The sequence below is a fragment of the Ursus maritimus genome, unplaced genomic scaffold (assembly GCF_017311325.1).
Source record: "Ursus maritimus isolate PB19 unplaced genomic scaffold, ASM1731132v1 scaffold_7, whole genome shotgun sequence".
NCBI lineage: Eukaryota > Metazoa > Chordata > Mammalia > Carnivora > Ursidae > Ursus > Ursus maritimus.
The window spans coordinates 58,497,619-58,519,887 of record NW_024426885.1 but is presented as its reverse complement, the minus strand read 5'-3'; the positions used below and the strand labels follow the sequence as shown (position 1 = coordinate 58,519,887).

Sequence of the window (22,269 nt, the reverse complement as noted above, 5' to 3'; positions counted from 1 at the left end):
TGAGTCGGTGACCTTTCCTTTCCCTCAAGGTTCATTTCTCCACTTCTCCTCCAGCTCAGAGACTGTCTCATTTCATCTTCCTTGGGATCATAGATTACCACCGATCCCAACTTTTTCTGCAGCTTTCATGTCTCCTTTTTCTATTCTTTAATCTTTCAACATGATGTCCCTCAGAACAAAAACCCTCCCTCTACCTTATAATTCCATCTCTCTTCCTGTTCATTACCATGAATTCTAAAAATTTTTCAATGCTGCCTCATTGACCTTCTCAGTTTTTGTTTTTGGGCATCTTCTGATTCTCACCCTCTTCTTGGACAATAGTACACACTGTTACGGCTGCCAACTATCACAAAATACAAATAACTAAATCTTTCCAGCCCTGTTTTCAGAAGATACATGTGGATTTGCCCAGTCCATTATTTGTCTCATCATATCAAACTCAACACACATATTCTTCAACTATCTCATAACCCACTTTGCCTACTATAAAGCCTATTCCCCCCACCTCTATTAACCATCTCAATGAGGAATGTTTTTTCTCTCTCTCATCTGTTAAATTTAGTCAGTCACTAATTTGGGATGATTCTACCCCTTAAATCTCAGCACACTTGGGACATTTCTTCCTCTTTGCTATGCCCAATCACTGCTGCTCTTTAGCAAACTGAGGTTTCTATTACTCAGCCATAAAAAAGAATGAGCGCTTGGCATTTGCAACAACATAGATAGACCTAAAGGGTATTACGCTAAGTGAAATAAGTCAGACAGAGAAAGACAAATACCATATGATTGCCCTTATATGTGGAATCGAAAAAACCAACCAACCAACCAAACAAACAAAAGTAGAAATTGTCCCATAAACACAGAGATCAAACTGAGGGCTGCCAGAGGGAAGGGAGGTGGGGGATGGGCAAAATGAGTGAAAGGGAGTGGGAGATACTAGCTTCCAGTGATGGAATAAAAGGGAAACAAAGGCAGAGCATAGGGAATATAGTGAATGGTATTGTAATAGCATTGTATGGTGACAGATGGGAGCTATACTTGTAGTGAGCACAGCATAACAAATAGAGTTGTCAAATCACCAGTTGTACATCTGAAAATAATATAACATTGTGTGCCAATTATACTTCAAAAAAACATACAAACAGATAATATACTTTAGTATCTATCTATTCCTATTTAATTCCTGAAAAACTGCTATGCATTTATTTTTATAAAGTTTATTAATCTGAAGAACAAATCTAAGTATCTATATCTTTGCTCAAAATAAATTTCAGGTAGATAAAAGCATCAAAATACAAATGTCACCAGATGCATCTAGAAATTATATTCTTAAGGGACATGTTAGAATGATATAATAAATGCTTCAGAGGTTTCTCTTTTGCATACTTTTATTAGAGTACATTTTGACTCTCATAACATCAGCAGGGAAACAATTCAAATGAGGATAGCCACTGACAACATTCTGTTAAATATCAGTATAAATTACATTTGTCAGTATTGTGTTCATAGTTAAATGCCTTGTGTACCATTTGGCTTGTGATCCTTTATCTTGTTTTTCTAAATGCCATCCTATCTCGAGTTATCATTGGCTTTCATTATATTTAACACCAAAATTTTATTTTAATTGTGTTCAGTTATGATTAGGTGGGAGTACCCAGCAGATACTGTGGATATCTTTGCTTTGCCAAAATTACAGTGAAGGAGTAAGAAAGTCTAGTATTGTCCTCTTCTTGTGCAAAACACTTTAGCAGATATTCATTTTATTTCGGTTCCCATTCATCTCTTTCCTATTTGGGATATACAGCTTCTCTAATTAATTGAGATCTATTCTTCCTACCTTGTGAGGTGTTATTCAATTCAACTAATTTAGAGTATCTGCTTAATATAATGAATTACAGTGTAGAGTTGAGGAACAGAAAGAGATGTGTACTAAGAGGCTGAAATTTGTGATTTGTAAGAAGAGTACTCCTCCAACTTGTCATTCTCTTTATTCATGGGTAAAATGTTTAAGAATTGTGATAGCTAACAACATCCTGTCCTTTAGGAATATACTGCCTAATAGAGACAGACTTTGTACCAGAGTTCTACAGAACTTAAGCAATACGTCTTGAATGGCATATATGACCTACCGCAACATGTCAAGATACTTCTAAAGCCCAAAAGATGTTGGCTGATCGGGAAAGTGAGATCATATTAGAGTTCTGGATGTTAAAGCAGCTAGATGGGGTAAAGCCAGAGTAGTAAATTGTATTTGATTATACACAATAAACATATGTTCGAGGACGCAAGACAGGGAAGAAGGATGGAAAAAAAAAAAGAAAGAAAAAAAAAAGGAAAAAGAAAGTCCAAGTAGATAGAATTAGAAGCCTCAATTAATATAATTTCATTTCATTCTCTCTGCATATGAACTCTGAAATGTTAGAGAATGAAACTAAATTCATTTAACATTATATATAGATATAGATATCATAAGTCCATGTTGGGTGGAATTGAAAATTGATTGATGTTTGATCTTCTGACACTCTAGTAGTAAATAGACGAGAAAGAATCATAAAAATTGGTAAAAATTTTTTTTGAACTAATTAGGTTGTTCAAAATAGGAAACAGCCAATGTTCCAGCAGATAATTTCCATAATACACATCGACCCTGAAACTTGCCTTGCTTATATTATTCATTTGTATCCCACAATAAATTTTAGATATTATTTGCTGTCTAAATTCTTTTTGTTAATCTATCAAACAATATCAGAAGCACAGTCATAGATAATCTCCCCAGATGATCTTTATAATAAGAGTCAGTTTCATAATTCTCATTTTTGATTCTCCAGAACCCTATCTATTCAGAACAAAAGTAATTCATTTGAAACTACTCTCCTATATGAAGTGGAAAAAGCCAAAGAGGGTCATCTGTAAGTTTTCATTATTCAGTGACTGTTTCTTTAATCTTCTTTTAAGATGTAAAAGCTATATGGAAGCAAGACAATACTTTTACTTTCTTCCATGTGATTTGGATCAAGCTAAAAACAACAGTATAATGTAATAAAGCTACATTATAAAAGTACCTGTAGCAAGGTGAATCTGATGCCATTAAAAAAGGTCAATATAAGAAAAAAAAACTTCCAAGTGACACAATTTTTTGAACTTTGAAAACTGTGCATTGTAAAAGAAACAGAAGCACACTGACAGGATGCATTAAATATTTAAAAAGTTATCAGTACACATAAATCTGCCTAATGCGGTATGGTTTCACTTACTCTATTATTATTTGCTGTCTCTCATAAAAGTAAATGCAATAAAATTCTAAAATACAGAAAACCATGGGTGGATTTGTGTTTCAATCATTTATTCATATATTTATTCATTATATTAGGATAGAGTTTGTCTTTAACTGGAAATACTAAATACTAAAAAGATTAATAAAATGCTTATAATGCTTAAAGTAGCAAGATACTAAGAATACACATATGTATATTCAAGAAGTGTTTAAAAATGTTTGTTAGTATCCTTGTTTCTTTTCCCCTATATCTAGAAATATCTAATAATACACTTTAAAGTTGATCATATTTCAAAAAACAGAGAATAAAAAGAGTACGTAATAAGAAGCAGCCCAATAAAGTTTCCCTCAAAGTATATAAGCAAGAAATAATGTGGAATAGTTGCAAAGTCAAAAAGAAAAGTGCTTTTTTTTCCCCAAAGGGAAATAAATATATATTATGAAGGTGAATAATATAAAACCTACAATACTATATCTCAGTTTGAAACATTAAGTGAATTTTTCAATCCATTAACTAAAGAAATTGACAGATTTTTCAATTAAATTTGGGCGAAAGGTAATTAATAATGTAGCTGCTGCTCAGAAAATTTTAAGAGACATGGGAGAAATTTGAAAAATATGAGTAATGTATAGAATTGTTGAACAATTTTATTGTACACCTGAAACTGATATAATCCTGTATCTTAATTATACTTCAATTAAAAGATAAAAAATAAAATAAAATTTTAAAATAATTTAATATTAAGAAACAAAACAAAAAAGAGTACAAACTGTTGGTTGCCACAGGGAAGGGGGGGAGGGAGCTAAGAGGTACAAACTTCCAGTTATAAAATAAATAAGTCACAGGGATGAGAATTACAGCATAGGGAATATAGTCAATAATACTGTAATAACCTTGTATGGTGACAGATGGCAACTATACTTATAGTGCAAGGATTTTGTAATGTATATAATTGTTGAATCACTCTGTTGTACACCTGAAATGAATATAATATTGGATGTCAACCATACTTCAATTAAAAATGTTAAAAAAATAAAACAAAGAAAAAAAAAGGAAGGAAGCCAAGTGCTTAGAAACTGTAGTATTTGTCTCCATAAAGAATATATGCTTTCCACATTTTATATCTTCACTTAAGTATCCTATTATTATTATTTGTCTTAGAATTTTACATAGAATGCCAGAATATAATGCTAACACTAAAAACCTAACATAATAGAATTTTGGAAGATATTGATTTCTGAAGAGCAAAAATAAGAAATCTAAGGTATTAAGAAAATAAAATACTAACATTGAGTCTTAGAGCCCATGAAAGTAATTTGAGTATATTTGAAACTCAAAAAGTTGGTATTTTAAATAATTTTAATATATCTTTGAAGCTCAAAAATCTAAGGAATAATAAAGCACTAAATAATAATAATAATAATAATAATAATAATAATGCCCTAAGAAATAATTGAGCTTCCTTAGAATGAATCGCCCACTACTTGTGTATAAATTATGCCATAAGATTTTTAAATAATAATTTAGGAAAAAGCAATCCAATAACATACAAATCCAACTTTGTTTTACAATCAGCATTGGATGGCAGAGGGCAATTAGCACAGATTTTCATCATGTCCATTTGTAGAGAACTCACCTGGTTAGCAATCTGTCGAGCAAGGACATCCATCCTTGATCCTGATTCTGATATCATTTTAGCTGCATAGATCACGTCAGTTGTATGCTTTAGCGGTCCTTTGCCCCTTAAAGTAAAAGAATACATGTCAGTTGAAGTGGCTTATGCTAAGATACAAATGCACACGCATACGCAGACACACACACGAGATCTGCACCCCACAGTACTGGCCATTCGCTTTACATACTTCAGTTTTGGAGAGGCACCAATTAGACACCAATATTAAATGAAAAATGAAAAACAAAAGAAGTCCCATTGTGTTGAGATTCAGGAAATATTTCCAAGAAGATGGAGTCCATTTGATCCTCATTTCCCGGTATTTTTAATAGTAGATATCTCAAAGCAAAGGTATTTTCCTAATTCTAAGAAGAAACATTATATATGTATATGTATGTATATATGTATATGTATATTTACATACATATACATACATATATTTCCCTTTCTTTTTCATCACCAGGTCTACTTTTTAATCTTTCTCTTTCTAATTTTTTTTTTTTTTTAAGATTTTACTTATTTGAGAGAGAGAGAAAAAAAAGCACAAGTAGGGGTAGAGGCAGAGGGAGAGAGAAAGGGAGAAGCAGACTGTCCGCTGAGCAGGGAGCCTGACACAGGTCTCAATCCTAGGACCCTGAGATCATGACCTGACCTGAAGGCGGAAGCGAAAGCGACTGAGCCACCCAGGCACACCTGTAATCCTTTCTTCAACAGTCTTTCAGCTAATTGCATATTGTTTTTGCCACATTGTATCTTCTCCACAATTAATTGTAGTAACACTGAGTGTGAATCTGGAGTCACACTATCTTGGACTTGTTTCCAAAAACAGACCACTACTTCTCACTGTTTTGTATAAACTGAGCAAGATAAACAGCCACCCTGTGCCCAGTTTCCTTGGTGGTAATAGGAGCACATACCACATGGGGTCATTCTAAGGATTACATGAGCTAATGCCTAAAAAGTGTTCAGAACATGGCTTTAAAGAAAATAAGTATTCAATAATACAAGTTGTTATTGTTGTGGTTGTTACTTTAAAATAATTTTGGTTCCAAATGCCATGGAATAAAAGTTGGGTTCATTTATGGGTTTTGCAAAGTAGGTAAGAAGAAAGAAGTGCACTTCATACACTTTTGGAGTGAGATCACATGAGGAGATATTTTTTCTATCTTCTCTTTTCCTCAAAAATAACTGATTACCTGAAGGACTGGAACCTCCATACACCCCAAGCACTCCTTTCCCTATGTCCAATTACTTACCCTTTTCTGTCTGTCAACATGCTGACTGTTCTAATTTGGTTTCTGTTCCTTGTCACTAGCACAAAATGGGACCCGGAAGGAATCACTCACAAAAGTAAGTGTTGTGATGCTTCAAAGGGAGCAGAGAGAGTGAGGGAGACACCAGGGAAGATTAAGCTGGTCAGTGTGAGAAAAGGAAGATTCTGAGAGGCCAAAGTACAGTGGAGTTAGAAGAGAAGGGAGTGAAACACTCTCTGTCTCTTGGACGGGTCTTGAGAGTAGACGCCCTCATGTGAAATCTAAATAAGATTTATTGATAGAGGAAAATCGCTCTTCACTAAGGAGACCATCCCTGGGTAGTAAGGAAAGACAGCGAGGATTCATGCAAAGGTAAATGATGAGAGTATTCTATGCTTAGAAACCTGAATACCAAAGCGCTTGTTTACTGTATGCCAAAATTGCCCTTTTGTTGCATTTTTCTCGTGATGCCTCTCAAATTCATTACAAGCAAATTTTCCTGAAAAAAATGGAACTGCGCGCTTAACACAATGAAAATCTGGCCTCAGTATATGCTTATCACCGTACTTCTCTTTGAATCTACTGACACAGGTTGCTTTGTAATTTTTTAAAAAATTGGCATTAATTATGACAACGTTTGAGTCGCTCTTATCAAATTTACTTAATGCATCAGGCAGAACTAGAAGTTATGGACATGGTTATGTTCAGGAAAGATAATGTGTTTCATTATTTCCATGCATCTCTAGAGAAAGTTAAACTTAAATAAAGCTGTCTACACTTGAAAGGCAATGTATCAATTTTCCAGGTCTTAAACAATGGCCTAAGGTTGTTTCTAGGGAGAGCAGGGAACACTCTTGTAGCTTAAACAATGGACAAAAAGTTACATCTAAGGAATGCAGCTAATGCACACTTCGCCTTCGAAATAATATATTTCCCCATATAAAAACCCTAGACTGATGAAAGGGAAATTACCTCTAGCTTTAAATTCATACGTTGCTATGAGACCAATATCTTAAACACATGTAGAACTTAAAAGTAATCCGTTATGACAGACCACAATTATTCTCTTCCTCATGTTCCTAATTAAATGTATTGCCTGGCAAGCTTCCTACTGAGTGCCAAACAAAATACACATTTTACAAATGATTCCATATCATGCCAAGCTTCCAGAGAGAGCTGCAATTACTGAAACTATGATAAATTTTTAACATTCCAGCCTGAAATGTGCTATGTAATGAAGGCTTTTTAAATTGGGAAACGCATTCAGAAGTTGTTTGCTGCCTTCATTTTCATAATGGGTTCTCAGGATCCCCTGTCAGCAAATTGTGTCTTAAATCATGGAGTTTGGATCCGACAGAGAAAGATACCCAGAGGAGGATGGGATAAACTTCAGAGATATTTTAAAGAAACTGGAGGCCAGAAACCTTTGATAAATAGTGGTTGCAATAATAATTTATTTCCTCCAAAAGGAGAGCAGATCTAGCTCCGGAGTAGGGAGTCTGCCAACTAATCATTGAACTATGGGTTAGAAGGTATAATGGCAAAGGTTGCAATAGCCGAGCACTGTTGATCCCACGGAAAAGTTTTTTAGGCAAGTGAAAGGGAGACCTTTGAAACTTAATTTATTGGTGCGACATAAACCTTTCAGACATTTGTGATGCTGCCCCAACCTTGACACCCATTCCCAGCCTCACCCCTACTTCTGGCATCCACCCCTCCCTTCTTTCACTTTTGATTAGCACGAACAATGAGATGATACAGCTGATCAGTAACAACTCAATTAAGTAGGGATCTGGTTTAAGAAGAGAAAGTATCAGTTTTATAGACTTGTCTTTTCAGAGACAGAGAATATGTATGAAATGATTTGATGTTTTCTGCCACTGATTAAAAACAAAACAAAAAAACTTTGTTATATATTTTGTACTTTGTAGCCCCTAAATTTTTGACAACGTAATATTTTGCTCCTTTTCAAGACCAAAAACCATCCCTTTAATCCTCTTCTCCTTTGATATTTATATAGAATAAGTCCCATGATGTTGTGGTTCATTTAGTAGGTGAATACAATGATATTACATATTTTGTTCCATAATAGTAGCCAACACATTTAGCATTTTCTATATGCTAGAAATCATTCCATACACAAACTCATTTGATCATTATAATAACACTATGAATTTAGAATTATTATTATTATTATTATCTCACAGGTGAGGATCTTTTATTAAGTTACACAGGTAGTAATTATTAGAGATGGAATTTGACCTCAGGCAATCTGGCCACAGAATCTGCCTTTAATAACTATTTTATACCTCTTCCAATAAAACACAGTAAGATAAAATTAAAATATTAATTTTAATTGTTAACTAGACTTATTGTGATGATAATTTCACTATACAAATATGGAATCATTTTTGACACCTGAAACTAATATAATGTTATATGTCAATTATACCTCAATAACATATAATAAAATACATATAGGAAAAAATATTAAAAAGATCTCCTTAGACATTGATGCCAGTTGCCATGAATGCAATAGAGAGCAAAGACGAGGGTCAGATTTAGGTGCTAGGTGGTTAAGAGGTTCACCAACAGAGATTTCCTCATGCACGATAGCCTCAAGAAACACAACCTAAATCTACCTCCTCGTCCCAACCAAATAAAAATGTGCTACATTACATAGACATTTAAAGTACCTTATAGTCCTGGGGTTTCTTTCCTGAGATACTATTACTTTTCTCTATTACTCATCTCAGCACCCTTCCTCCCTCTCCCGCTTTCCTTGGATTCTTAACACCAAACTCAAACTCAGCCATTACATAAGCCGTGCTAGAGAGGAGATTGCATTTGGATGTTTATTTATATTACAAGACAAAGAACTTTCATCTAAGAATCTTAGCTTTAGACAGAGTTATTTTATTTAATTCTAACACTCAAATTTGATGTTACTATTGCAACTCTATTGAGTAGAGTGAAATGAACAGGAACTCAGTAAATACATTTTGTCTGCATCCCAGTTCTGCTACTTATTAGCTACGTAGCCTTGGGTAAATAACAGTTGGTCTGAACTTATTTTCTCTTCGTTAAATTGATTGTGATACTTGCCACATGGTAAGGATTCATGAAATTATGTCTTTTCCACAATATCTGGCACATATTAGACGCTCGGCAAATGTTACTTTTTTTTCTTTTCTTCATCCCTTTATGAATAATGGTATTTTATAAAAAATTTCTGCTTGCCTTTTTTATTTCACAATCAAACAATATGAACAGATTTGATTCAGTTAAGTTCTTTCTTATACCTGATGACAATATAACTCTGTATAACCTTGTTTATAATATCCTTTCATAAGGTTATAAAATATATACACTCATACACTGTGTGTTCATAGTCATTGTTGTTGTTCAAGGTTGTTCTTTAATTCCTTATAAGGAGTTGATTTACATTTAGTGACATCTTTTTGGTAGTATAAACCTCCCAAGATAAGAGATTTAGCTCCACAAGAGTACAATCAGAACTCTCTTACTTGTAATTCTGAAATTAGATACAAAGAAAAAAAAGTAATTATCATGAAAGCAACCAAAAACGATGAGATAAAGAGAGGTACCAGACTCAAGCAAGGACACCCTGTTCTTCTACTATTCAAACACGAAATTTTAATTAGGCAACTCTCTCCCTCCGGATGTTCCTTTCTCTTGTAAAGTGTTATTCTCAAATTTTGAGGACTAAGTCCTTGGAAAATCAGCAAGTGAATAATCCGCTAACGATCATCCTGAGCAATTAGTATCCTAAGGAACCTTTGGGATTCAAGTCAGAAAAAGGTGTTGCCCCATGAAAGAAGGAAAAGATTGTCTGAGAACTGTAATCATATTTTTGTTTCATTTCTGCTCCTCTTGTTCCATATTCTTCAGAGTAGTCTAACTGCCATAACATCAAAATATCTTAGTGGCTTAACCCAATAAAATGTATTCCTATCCCCATCACAGTCAAGGTGGATTATGAGGTGGTGGGTGATACAACACACAGCCATGAAGAACCAGTCTTCCAGCTGCAAGATAACCTGTTTGCTAAGGCTTCACGGCACTATACTCTATCTGCTGCCTCCACACATCTGACATGAGAAATAAATCAGAATCTCATAGGAGATTTTGAGGATCAGGATAAGAATTGGAATACATCATTCAGACCCATATTCCAGAATCCAGAAATATAGACTCATGTAGCTGCAAAAAAAGGCTGGGATATATATTCTATTTGGGTACAGGAACAAAAGAAAACAGGGTTTTACAGCATTTCCTCTGTACATATTCCTAGGGATGCTAAAAATCCCATATTTTGTTTTTAGCAACTAAATTCTGTGTTCCTGTGAAGGGTATTTTGGATGTCACCAAGTACTTGAGAAAAATTGGGAAAGAACCAAGGTTCTTCACCAATACAGCTGAAATTATGAGACATATACTCTGCCTTTGAAATGATCACATTGTAGATAGTCTATTATTAAAGTTAAAAATTATCTAAGTTTTACCGTGTGCATGGTGATGATAATCTTTCATATTCAATCTTGTATTTGTTTATGAAACAAGGATAGGGCTTATTTTAGAGATATTTTTGGGGATCAATGTGGGAAAACACTTTTAGCTATTATTGATATAATTATTGCTGTTGTAATTGGGGTGTGTGTGTGTGTGTGTGTGTATGGGGTGTGCGTATAGGAAGTAGGACTACCATTCTTTAAACCTAAAAATTGGTTTTCTGGAAAAATATATATATATTTGGCTTGATATATATGTATATATGAGGCATAAACTTTTTTTAGTGTTTTTATTTTTTTAATTTTTTAAATTATGTTCAATTGGCCAACATAAATCTTTTCTGTGTTCTTCGGCCCTCAAATTCCCTAATTTACCCTCTACTTGCTAGCATTGTATCAAATCTTAAACAGACTAAAACATTTAGAGAAGGATTTCATGAACTAGCCTTAAGGACCCCAAACACTAAATACCTGGAAGAAGCAGAAGTAGAATTAAAATGAAGCATCTCCTTAGCAAAGTGTGTTTTTAACTTGTAGGCAAAGAAGATGCCAGCTAACCAGATGTTTTCATTTTTGTTTTTAGTAACACAGATAGATAACCTTCTCCCGTTCTTCCTAAGTGTGAAGACTTCACTACTTTTTGTATAATTTTATACCGAAAGCATACATAAATAATAGACGTTTTTGTGTGCTTACTATGTTCCAGAAACAATTAAAATGCTCAATTTTCTCATTCAATTCTCACACCCAATGTTGTGCATCACTCCACAAATTTAAGAGTAGCCATCATAACATGGATACTCCTGTAATTGTGCATACCATAAGTTATGCTGCCTACATGTTCCTAGAATCTATTACCTGTTCCAAGAATCTATTATCTTTGCCCTATAAATAAGGAAACAGAAGCTTAAAAGCTCAAAGTTCCTTAACTTTCCTCCAAGGTATATGAATATTGGTTGGTCTAAATTTAAAAGCAAGGAGTTTAAGTCATTACTACCTTCAAAAAAAAAATCATTACTACCTTCAGAGCCAGTTAAAAAGAGATCATGCAGGTGGAAGTATCATCATAGGTTTTCTGTCAGTACTCATCTCGAAGCACTGAAATCTGATGGACAGCTCTGATTCAGTGGAATGTTTCATACATTGTAAGGAAGTACACAAGAACAAGAGATTTCTAGGCATTTTTCTGAGCGGGGTTCTATTAAAGTATCATATTCTGTCTATCTGACCAGTCCCAAAAGTTATGAAATAAATAACCTCTCCTTTGATTAAATTTCTTTTATTAGCAACTTGACATTTCTCTCTCTCTCTCTCTCTCACTCTCTCTCATCCTATTTGGGACTGAAAGTAGATACATCTAAGGAGAAAGAAAGAAAGAAAGAAAGAAAGAAAGAAAGAAAGAAAGAAAGAAAGAAAGAAAGAAAGAAAGAAAGTTTTGTTTTTCTCTCCCAAATGGACTTTTTTTTTTTTTAAGACTTTTATTTTTATTTATTTGACAGAGAGAGAGAGAGACAGCCAGTGAGAGAGGGAACACAAGCAGGGGGAGTGGGAGAGGAAGAAGCAGGCTCCCAGCAGAGGAGCCTGATGTGGGGCTCGATCCCATAATGCCGGGACCACGCCCTGAGCCGAAGGCAGACGCTTAACCACTGTGCCACCCAGGCGCCCCTCCCAACTGGACTTTTGACTTTCGATTCAGAGAGAGATGTAGTCTAGTGGTAGGAGTCCAGGATTAACCACCAGAACTTTTCTAGAACCAAAATGAAGCCATTAATGTTCATTTGAGAATTCTACAATTGGTGAAAATCGTTGTGTATAGGTAGAAGCTTTTTCTAGTGACCTCAGTCCCATTTTTCACCAATCAAATAAACTGCTTTAAGATCTAAAGATCATAGACATCTGAGAAACATTGCTGCTCTCATCTACTCGTACAAAGGTGAGGACATTCTTGAGCCAACCTAAAGGGAAAACTAGAGTTGGTAGTTGCATGGATGCTGATTCTCATTGCCCCCTCTATCTCCACAACTGCAGTCACATCTTGTATCAGTTGGTTTGCTACTCCTTTCTCACACAGACTCCTTGTATTAGTTTCCTATTGCTACTGTAATAAATTATCCCAAATTGGTGTCTTAGGACATCAGAAATTTATTATTTTACAGTTCTGGAGGTCAGAAGTCCAAAATAAGTTAGTTTCATGAGGCTAATGTCAAGGTGTCCATTGGGCTGGTTTGTTCTGGAGGCTCTCAGGGAGAATCCACTCCCTTGCCTTTTTTAGTTTCTAGCTGAATCCCTTGGCTTATGGCTTCTTCCTCTATCTTCTAAGCACATGATGATAATTGCAACTCTGTCATCACATTAGTGGCTTTTCCTTTCTGACTCCTGCTCCGTCTTGTAAAGACCTCTGATTACTTTGAACCCACCCAAATAATACAGGATGATTTTCCCAATTCCCTAATATAATCATATTTACAGTATCTTTTGTGGGGTGCCTGGGTGGCACAGTTGATTAAGTGTCCAAATCTTGGTCTTGATCTCAGGGTCATGAGATCAAGCCCCTCATTGGGCTCCCATGGAGTCTGCTTGAGTCCCTCTCTCTCTCTTCCTCTGCCCCTCCTCCCACACTTTTTCTCTCCCCCTCTCTCTAAAGTAAATAAATAAATCTTAAAAAAAAAGTCTCTTTTGCCGTAGAAGGTGACATTCACAGGTTCACAGGATTCATGGGATTAGGAGGTAGACATCTTGGAAAGCCATTATTGAGTTTACCACAGTCCTCATGAGTCAATGTCAAGTAGTCCAACTTGGCTCCTATGAGGAAGCTACTGGTTTTTCTGGATATAGATCAAATCAGCTGAACAAATGACAGTTCTCTGGTGGATGCTTCTCCAGCTTGCTAGTTTTTTGCTTTTTTGGTTTTTTGGTTGTTGTTATTATTTTCACATGATCTGTATTATTCTAAGTCCCAGTAAGTGTCTGGCTCTTGGTTCTTCATGGTTTGCTAGCTGTATGTTCTTTTACTTACAATTCATATCAAAGAGTGAGGCCTGGGGAAATTTGGAAATATGGGAAAACCAGAGTTACCTGGAGAGATACTTTATGTGCTTGGTGCTGCTCTCCTCAGCCCCTCTCCCCATACACTCTACACATTAATTTTAGCATGCCTTTCTTTCCTCCCAGGGCTATACAGGAAACACTCACAACCACTAAAAGCACATCAGACTCTAGCCTGGGGAGAGAGGAGGGAAGGCATCCTTTCTGGGGTAGGCGGGGAAGGTTTTTCATGTTGTCATTTTTTCTTTGGGACCTACAGGCTTTGAAAACTCTGGAACATGTTTTCATAAGACATTGAGAAACTATACCCACTGCATACTGAAAGGGGTCATTTGGGAAGAACATTACACTTAAAATCACTTAAGATACCTCTTGCAAACAATTAGTTATTGAAACTGAAATAAGGAATAAACTTCTCACTGGTGGCTCTCCGGACTCATAAGGGTAGTGAGCACTGACAAGGAAATCCATTTATATCTTTTCTTGTGCATGGGAAAGTAACCCCTACAGCATCCTCTCCCCCAAAAAAGACTTTAAGTCATTATTCATCAATACCCTCTCAGGACATAATGGGAAATCTGTACTCGGCACCAACATTTGAAAACAGGCCTTTCCTGGCCTTCCACACATTACTTCTCTGAGTGTGCACATTAATCAAAGCCAATGTACTGTAAATACAATCACACTCTCTGACTGTGGGAGTCCCTCTTTTCCTGTTGGCATTGGCCTCAGCATTAATCATGTACATGATCTCTTACAGAGCCTGGGCATTTTTTCCAGCTTCCCCTTAAACCACTGTGATATACTGCTGCTCCTTCTCCTTTAATATCAGACCAATTTTATGGGCTTAGGAAATAATCACTTTCAATTTATGAAAATAATATAATATAGCTTTTACTATGTACCATTTGACCTCCTTAAAGCCTGCATACCAACTCACTTCCTATTCTGATCACAGCCTTATGTTATCCTAAGGTCCAGCTGAAGAAACATATGGGGGTGAAAGGGTCACTAACTTAGTCAAGACCTACCACAGTTAATGGATTGGACACAAAGGTGGTTCAAGGGTCTGGCTTCCCACCAGCATCTGGCCTTCTTATTGCTTCCGAGATGAGGAAAACTGCCAGTCGTTCTTTGGCATGGCCTCCTTCCCTTCCCTAGTTCTAGTCGGATATAGCTACAGTTTATTAAATTTTAAGATATTACAAAGCTACCATTTTCAATTGGCTTATTCAGATCGAGTGTGACTTGATACACACTGTTTCATGCAGCTAGTTCTCATGTTAATGTGCCACCACTGCTGCTCTCCATTGATTTGCATGCCTTATTGAATTTACTTTATCGTGCAATGACCCAAAGCTGATTTCTTTAAAGTAAAGGGTATAGTTTTAAAATATGAATGAAATAATCTGCTCTAGTTTCAGACTCACATTATTTTTTTACTTTCTCCCTCTGTCAGGCCTAATACCCAATTATTTATCCAATGCTATGTGAGACAACATACTTAACGCCTCCTCGATTAACAGAAGTTAAATCAATATCTTTGTAAAACCGTGTGATGCAGCATCACGCCCAGCTGTGTGATCCACCCTCTTGTCTGTGTGTGCCGGCCTTTGCCCTAAAAATCTCTTGCCTTGGAATAAAATAGACTCATGCCATACTTAGTTATTTAGACCTGCTTTTATATTGGAGGGCTCAGTCTGGAGGGTCACATGTCGATATCAGACTGAACTATATTAAAAGGACCATAACCCAGTTTCGAATTGTGTGCTTAATGATTTATTTCTTATTAAACCAAAATTACAATAGAAAGGAATAGAAAAGAAAGTCAGGGCTTAGAATTCCTTTATTCTTCCTTCCTCCCTTTTTTTTTTTTTTAATGTTCTAGACTTTTTTTGTTCTTTGTTAGGCATGGGTGCTTTGGTGAGGCCTCAGCAGTGCCTTGGGTCAAGGTGTCAGTTTGCATGGGACCACAGATCTTCTCCGCCCTTCTCTATGGGGGGTCTATTTCATTCAAGGCCTGCCTGTTCTCTTGCTGAAAATAGGCCTCAAAGGTGTCCCGAAATTCTTTTGAAAACTCTAATGATGGCATGCAAGCATATTGAACTTGACTGAGATAGCTGCCTCTCTCTCTTCTGCCTAGAGCTCCTCCCTAAACCCCCATGTTTTTTTATTTTTTGAAAATATTCCTGGAAATGTGAGATACTGGGTCTCCAATTACCAGGTGGTTTATTTGGGAAGAAAATAATAGGAAACCAGAACATCAACGGCCATATGATAAGATGGTACCTCTGAATAGAATCCAAATTTGTCACTCTCAAGAGGAAGCTCACAGAACTCATTTCTATGGCTACAGTCTGGGGCTGAATAACTTTTTTCCCCAATGGGAAAAAATAACATTTTCCCAGAGGCTAAAATCATTAAGATTGTGACTGTTCCATGGGATCAGTTTCAAGGAAGCTAATATGCTTATGCCTGGAGCTGCATTCTTAAGACATCCCCTCTTCACATTGAACTTTTGGTGCTTTGAACAGCAAAACATTCATAGTTTTAGCCAAATAGGTTGCTTTGGGGCCTTTCTTCAGCCTGCTCTGTAAAGCACAGAATGAGACAACACATATTTTACCTTCATCCCCCCTCTCTCTATATATTTACTTATGTTACATGTGTGTTAATAAATTATACATATTATAAAAGATATATAGAAATAGAAATTATAAAGAGATCAATTAAGATGAAAAAACTATTTTAAATATCTTGATAATAATGTCATTAAAACAATCTCAAGACACAATATACCCTTATGGAGAAATCTAACATGAGTGTTAGAGAATGTAAATCCATTCTTTCAGCAGTCTTCATGATAATTAATTTTACTGGCCCAGTTCCTGTCAATTTTTGTTAGTTCATCATTGATTTTTAGCTTTGTAATGTGGCTAACCAATATCTTCTCCTAGGAATAAAGAGAATTGTCAACTCTGACATCTTGTTCTTTGTTTGGAAATATTTCCCTTTTAATTATCCTTAATCCATGTTTTTTTTTTCCCCTAAAAATTTAAAAACAGATCCAATTTAATGAAGGTTAGCTTAGTTAAAACTAGATAGTAAAATTCATAAATCCAGTTAACCAGGCACACTTTAACTGTGATATGTTGAAAGCTACTGAACAAGTGAAGGTACCATAATCAATCCTCCTTGGCTATAGAACTCTCTTGTCTGCAATATACAGTAAAGGAGAGTATCAGCATCAATCATATATAAAACACCGGTAAGAATACAATTCTTAACATTTCTGATAACAGACATAAATAAAATTCCAAATGTTTTCTTTCCACTCTCCAACAGAATAGCTATCAGCCCCACTTTAGAGATTACCATTGAAACACATAGCTCAAATGTTATCTTTTCCAGAAAGTCTTTCCAGTTGCCTAAAGCAGGAAATACATATTTAGTCTCCCTGAACATTTCTGCCATCTTACGTACCTCTCCTGAGGTCGTCATCCCTCCTGCCTTAGAGTTATGTATATGCATGTCTTAGCTCTTGAACTAAGGCTCTAAGCTTATTGGGGAACGGTCCATCGATAATTCATACTTATGTTTCCCAGAACATCTGGAGGCATGGAAAGCAGTAGGGAGACAAGCCATGAAGTTACATATAGTTCCTTCAAAAATAAATATTTCAAGAGATAAGTTAATCAATTCCCTTATCCCAGTTGCAAATAAAAGAATACAAAACCATGACGTTTATTTTGTATTCTTGCCTCTCTGAGGTATACCAAACAATAGATTACCAGAAGGCATGAAAGATAAAAACTAAAATAAGAGTATATTTATTTCAAAATAAATGTCAAATTCACAATGGATAATCACCTTTAAATAAGCATCTGAAAGGAAGCAATGAATGATTACCCTGAGACACTATTTTATTCTAAAATTTTTAAAGATGCACATATGTACTTTCAACATATACTCATGTATAACACATCTTCCTTCTCCTTTTCTAAATTAGTTCTAAACAGAAATTATAAGTGACCATAAGAACATGTTTTTACTATTCCTCACTTTATTGGATATAAGAGAAGGAAGCATTATGTAAGTTAAAGAACAACCAAAAACAGTTTATCCCTGTAAGCACAGATGCTATAGTAAAGACAACAGGAATTATTTTTAGGTGCTTTTTAGAGCAGCAAAGAACTAAAGGTGAAAGGCGAATTCAAATTGAAAACCAGAAAACATTACAAATAAGAAAAAAAGTCCGAGGAACAAAAGGACAACTTATTTTTAAACATAGCTGCTATTTCTAGAAACATGGCAAATACTTGAAGGGCTGGGAATTGTAGGTTCTGTTCCGTCTTCTGTGAGGTGAGCTTGGGCATCCTTTATAGTTTTGCACATACTCAGCTCCCGAGGATTACCAAAGTGAGATTAATGATTTCATTTTCTTTTCAAAGGTTATGTTCCCATCATGAAGCCATGCACATGATAACTAACTATGGGAAGGTGTGCCAGGCCAGACTGGTAGAATTGCAGAGGTTTCTTCTGGGCCAAGTTGAACAAAAGTAAAGGGCAGTCAAATCATTTGCACTGTAGCTTATACTAAGGATTCTGAAGACCATACCCCACCACTAGACAGGGCCCCCTGCCACAGTCAGGCCCTTGGAATCACAGCTCTGCAGCAACTACGTGAGAAGAGATTCTTAGTAAGCATGCACATATATTCTTGCTGCAGTTTTTATTTTAACAGTGAACAAGTACATGATACGTTGTCTCTGGCAATGGGACTTACCCATTTCCATGGAATGACACTTTTACTCTTGTGTTGGACTGAAACACATATCTCTACCTCATCTCTGACCTCACACAGCTTATTGCTTGGACTTGGATGAAGCCCCAGTTTAGGGATCTAAATTAGGGACCAGCCTACCTGGTCACCATGTGTCCCATTCTCAAATCCCCATCAGATATAATCATTTTCTCTCTTGGTTCTACTCCCTCTTCTTTGTTTCCCTTTGGTCATACCCTCTCTGCACAATTTCACCTTGTATGTTTTATCTTCTTTTTCTCCCTCTCTTTTTGTTGTTTTCTCTTTTATTCTTTGTCTCTTCCCTTTTTCTTCTTCCCCCCATCCTGCTGCTAGTTAAAACTAGAGATACTTGTTAGTCTTACTTGTGGATAAAACAGATTATAGACCCTTGGCTTCATAGATCTTTTAATATTACCCATAACAGTAAGTTTCGATTGTATGATATTTTACAAACTAAAAAACACTTTCCTACAAATTCCTGTTTTTGATATGTATTGATTTTGATATACTAACAAACCTGCAGTATAAGAAGTATAACAATGACAGATTATCAGTCCCAATTACAAAAGAAAATACTGATGTTTCATGTAAGCTAATGGCTCAATCAACTTTATACATTCAGGAACTGGCAGAGCAAGGGGTCAGTCAAACCTAGAACTTCTAATTCTTGCCCTATGTTTACACTATCCCAGGTTGCCAGTTTCTTTCCTTCTTTTTGGGTACCAAAACAAACACAGCCCATCTTTCTCCTGTCTTCAAACATGAAAGATTTCAGTTTTTAGGACTCTTTAGGAAAAGCTGCTTTACTTCCAAGAAGTATGCTTATTAACTCATTCATTGAACAGATAGCTATTGATTATTGGTTATGTGTGAGGTGCTTTGCTAGGCAATATGATAGATAGAAACATGAATAAGTCATGACCCCTGCTCTCGGTAACACAAAATGACTGGATGGAAATGTCACTCCCATGGAAAGACCATTTGGACAAAGAATGTCTTCCCTACTATATCATAAGCTGTTAGATGCAAAAGTAGAAAAATAGTTCATTTAGTCATCTATTTACTCGTGAATTTATTTATTAAAAATAGCTCTTGTGAATTTTAACTATAGACCAGGGTTTTTCCTAGGCATTTCTATCCTTGAAGTTTGAAAACCATAGGGAGATACAGTATCCCTATATAGTAAAGTTGAAAGGCAAATAAACATGTAAAATAAACAATAAGACAGTTTCGGATGTTAATAATAGCAAGATGAAAGTGAAACCAAGTTATATGATAAAATACTTGGTTGGGACAGAGAATATTAGTTGAAGGAGAAAATAATTAATGTCTGTATCAAGTTTGGAATTGACAGGAGAAGCCATATAATAACAATAGTTGAATGTGAATAAGAAAAAAAATACAGGTCTTACATCTTAGAGTCCAGCTGGAGTTGTGAAAGTGATCCACAGAGTATTTCCAAAGGAACTAATTTCTTCCTTGAATAAGTACTATAAACCATACATAGTGATATTAAAGGATAAAAGTAAGTAAAATGAGAGAAGTGAATGAAAAATAGCTAATCAGAGTGGACATGAATCATGATACTTTATAATCACAAATGCCTTGAACTATACAATTATAGAAACTGATAGTTGAACAGGAACTTGATGGTCAATTAGCCTAGGTTCTCTCAACTGTGGAAATAATTTCTCCAACCTCCATGACTAATAGTTCTCTAATTTCTGACAGCATATTTCCACACTGGGAGCTTATAACTCCATGAGATAGGTTTCTTTTTGTTAGACTGACAGCTTTAACTGCTAGCTATTTCTTTAAATTGAACGAAGATCTCCTGAATTCCTCACAGTGGTTCTAGCTCTGCCCTCAGGAGTAACACAGAAAGCATCTCCTGTGAGAATGAAGGGTTAGGTTCAGGTATTTGGCATGTTTGTTAAGACACCATTGTATTTTCTGAAAAATACATTCTGGAAAAATGGGGAAGAAAAAGGACTTTTAAAAAATTACAATGAGCAAGCAAAGCGGAAGAAGAAGAAAACCTTTCTTTATATGAAAGTAGCAACTAATAAGCTTGCTTTATTAGACCTAAACAAGGGAGGAAGAAAAGAGATAAGGAGAAAACACCTGATGCTACAGGCAAGATTTAGTCACATGGGAAAGCTCATGTGACCCAGCATTATGGAAATTCCCCTGCTCTACAAAGAGAAGACAATATAAAAGTTTGAGCGAACAATCTGAGCCCTCTCAGGGAGTCTGGGCAACAAGCAGCAGTTAATAGAGGGAGAAATTTTGAAAGACTTACAGCCAAGTTTCTATGAGAGCTAAGGTGGCAGAACTGAGACTGCACAACATAGGCTGTGGAAGTCAGGGTAGCTTCATGGGAGGGGAGTGAAAGAGAAGAAGGGGGAAGGAGGGAGAGAAACACTACCATTTGTATTTCAATCTTCAGTCTGAACTAGATTTATCATAAGATGTATTTGAGCTTCAATGCAGAACTGGATGTTTTATCATCTAACCATGATTATGAATAAAAATAAGTTAGTTAATAAATGGAAATAGGTATAAATTTCAGGGTCCTAAGCAATTTTGAAATATCCACTATGGTTAATTCACCACCACCTGAAAATACACGTATAACTCAGTCTCTGTAAGACAGTCTTATCTCCTACAGACAACTTTCAGGCTGCCATTCTCGTGTAGCCCCCATAACATTGCCCCCTCAGCTGCTTATTTTAAGCACTATCCTTGGATTTTCCTACTACTCCATTATAACCAGTTTCTGTCAAAACTGCTGCTCTTACCAGTAGGAACTAGATGCCAATTTGCTGCCATTTTGAGGTTGGTGGAGTGAAGAAGCCACCACTCAGAAACAATTACTACTTCTTTAAAATGGGTTAGACTTCAAGTTCCTATAGAGATACATGAATGCTGTTAATACCTGCATATGATGTTGGGATTTCTTGAGACAAATACTTAATATCTGGCATAGTTAACCAGTACACACTCCCTTAAATTGATACTTGCCTAAATATCATGTAAGTGTGCATAAGAAATGTTCCATATTTGGAGTTGTACTGGGAAAAGTAAGCACATTTGTACAATAAAACACCTTCTCAGCTCAGCTCATACTTATTTTTGGTTTTACACATGCATTTTTTTCTTTAATAACACACATTGATTATTTATTAAATTTATTCAAATAATAAATATTTCTTCACACACAATATTTATCTATATTGCTTTCATGGAATATGCTCCTAGGGGGAAACTATTTGAAACTAGTTTCAATAGTTTAGTACAGTATAGAAACCATTGTATTGCTTGGACCAGTGTTCAACAAATAGATAAACCTTTGTCAAAAATTATATATCCATGAGTCACTTACATATGTGATTATCAATTAAATTACATGGTCTCAATGTTCACAAATTTAAAATAATTGATCCTAAATACACACACACACACACACACACACACACACACACACACACATATACATATACGTTATACATATATATGTAAATACAAACACACACACACACACACCATATCATTAATGCACTTTTAACTGATAATTTCAAATATTTGGGCAATAGGCTTTGATTCCAGAGTAGATCTTTTAATCATTTAAAATAAAAAACACTTTTTTATTGAGCAAAGTTATTTTAGCAGTTGAGTTTTAGTAAAA

The 22,269-nt window shown here is 35.5% G+C and overlaps 1 protein-coding gene across 1 annotated transcript in view; it reads right to left on the bottom strand.

Annotated features, from left to right (window-relative positions):
- The window catches only part of CTNNA3 (catenin alpha 3), a 1,592,500-nt gene that overhangs the window by 5,211 nt on the left and 1,565,020 nt on the right, over nt 1-22,269 (bottom strand). The window contains exon 17 of the mRNA XM_008695933.2: nt 4,912-5,017. Coding sequence (XP_008694155.2) covers nt 4,912-5,017 — 106 coding nt within the window. The remainder of the gene's footprint in view (nt 1-4,911; nt 5,018-22,269) is intronic.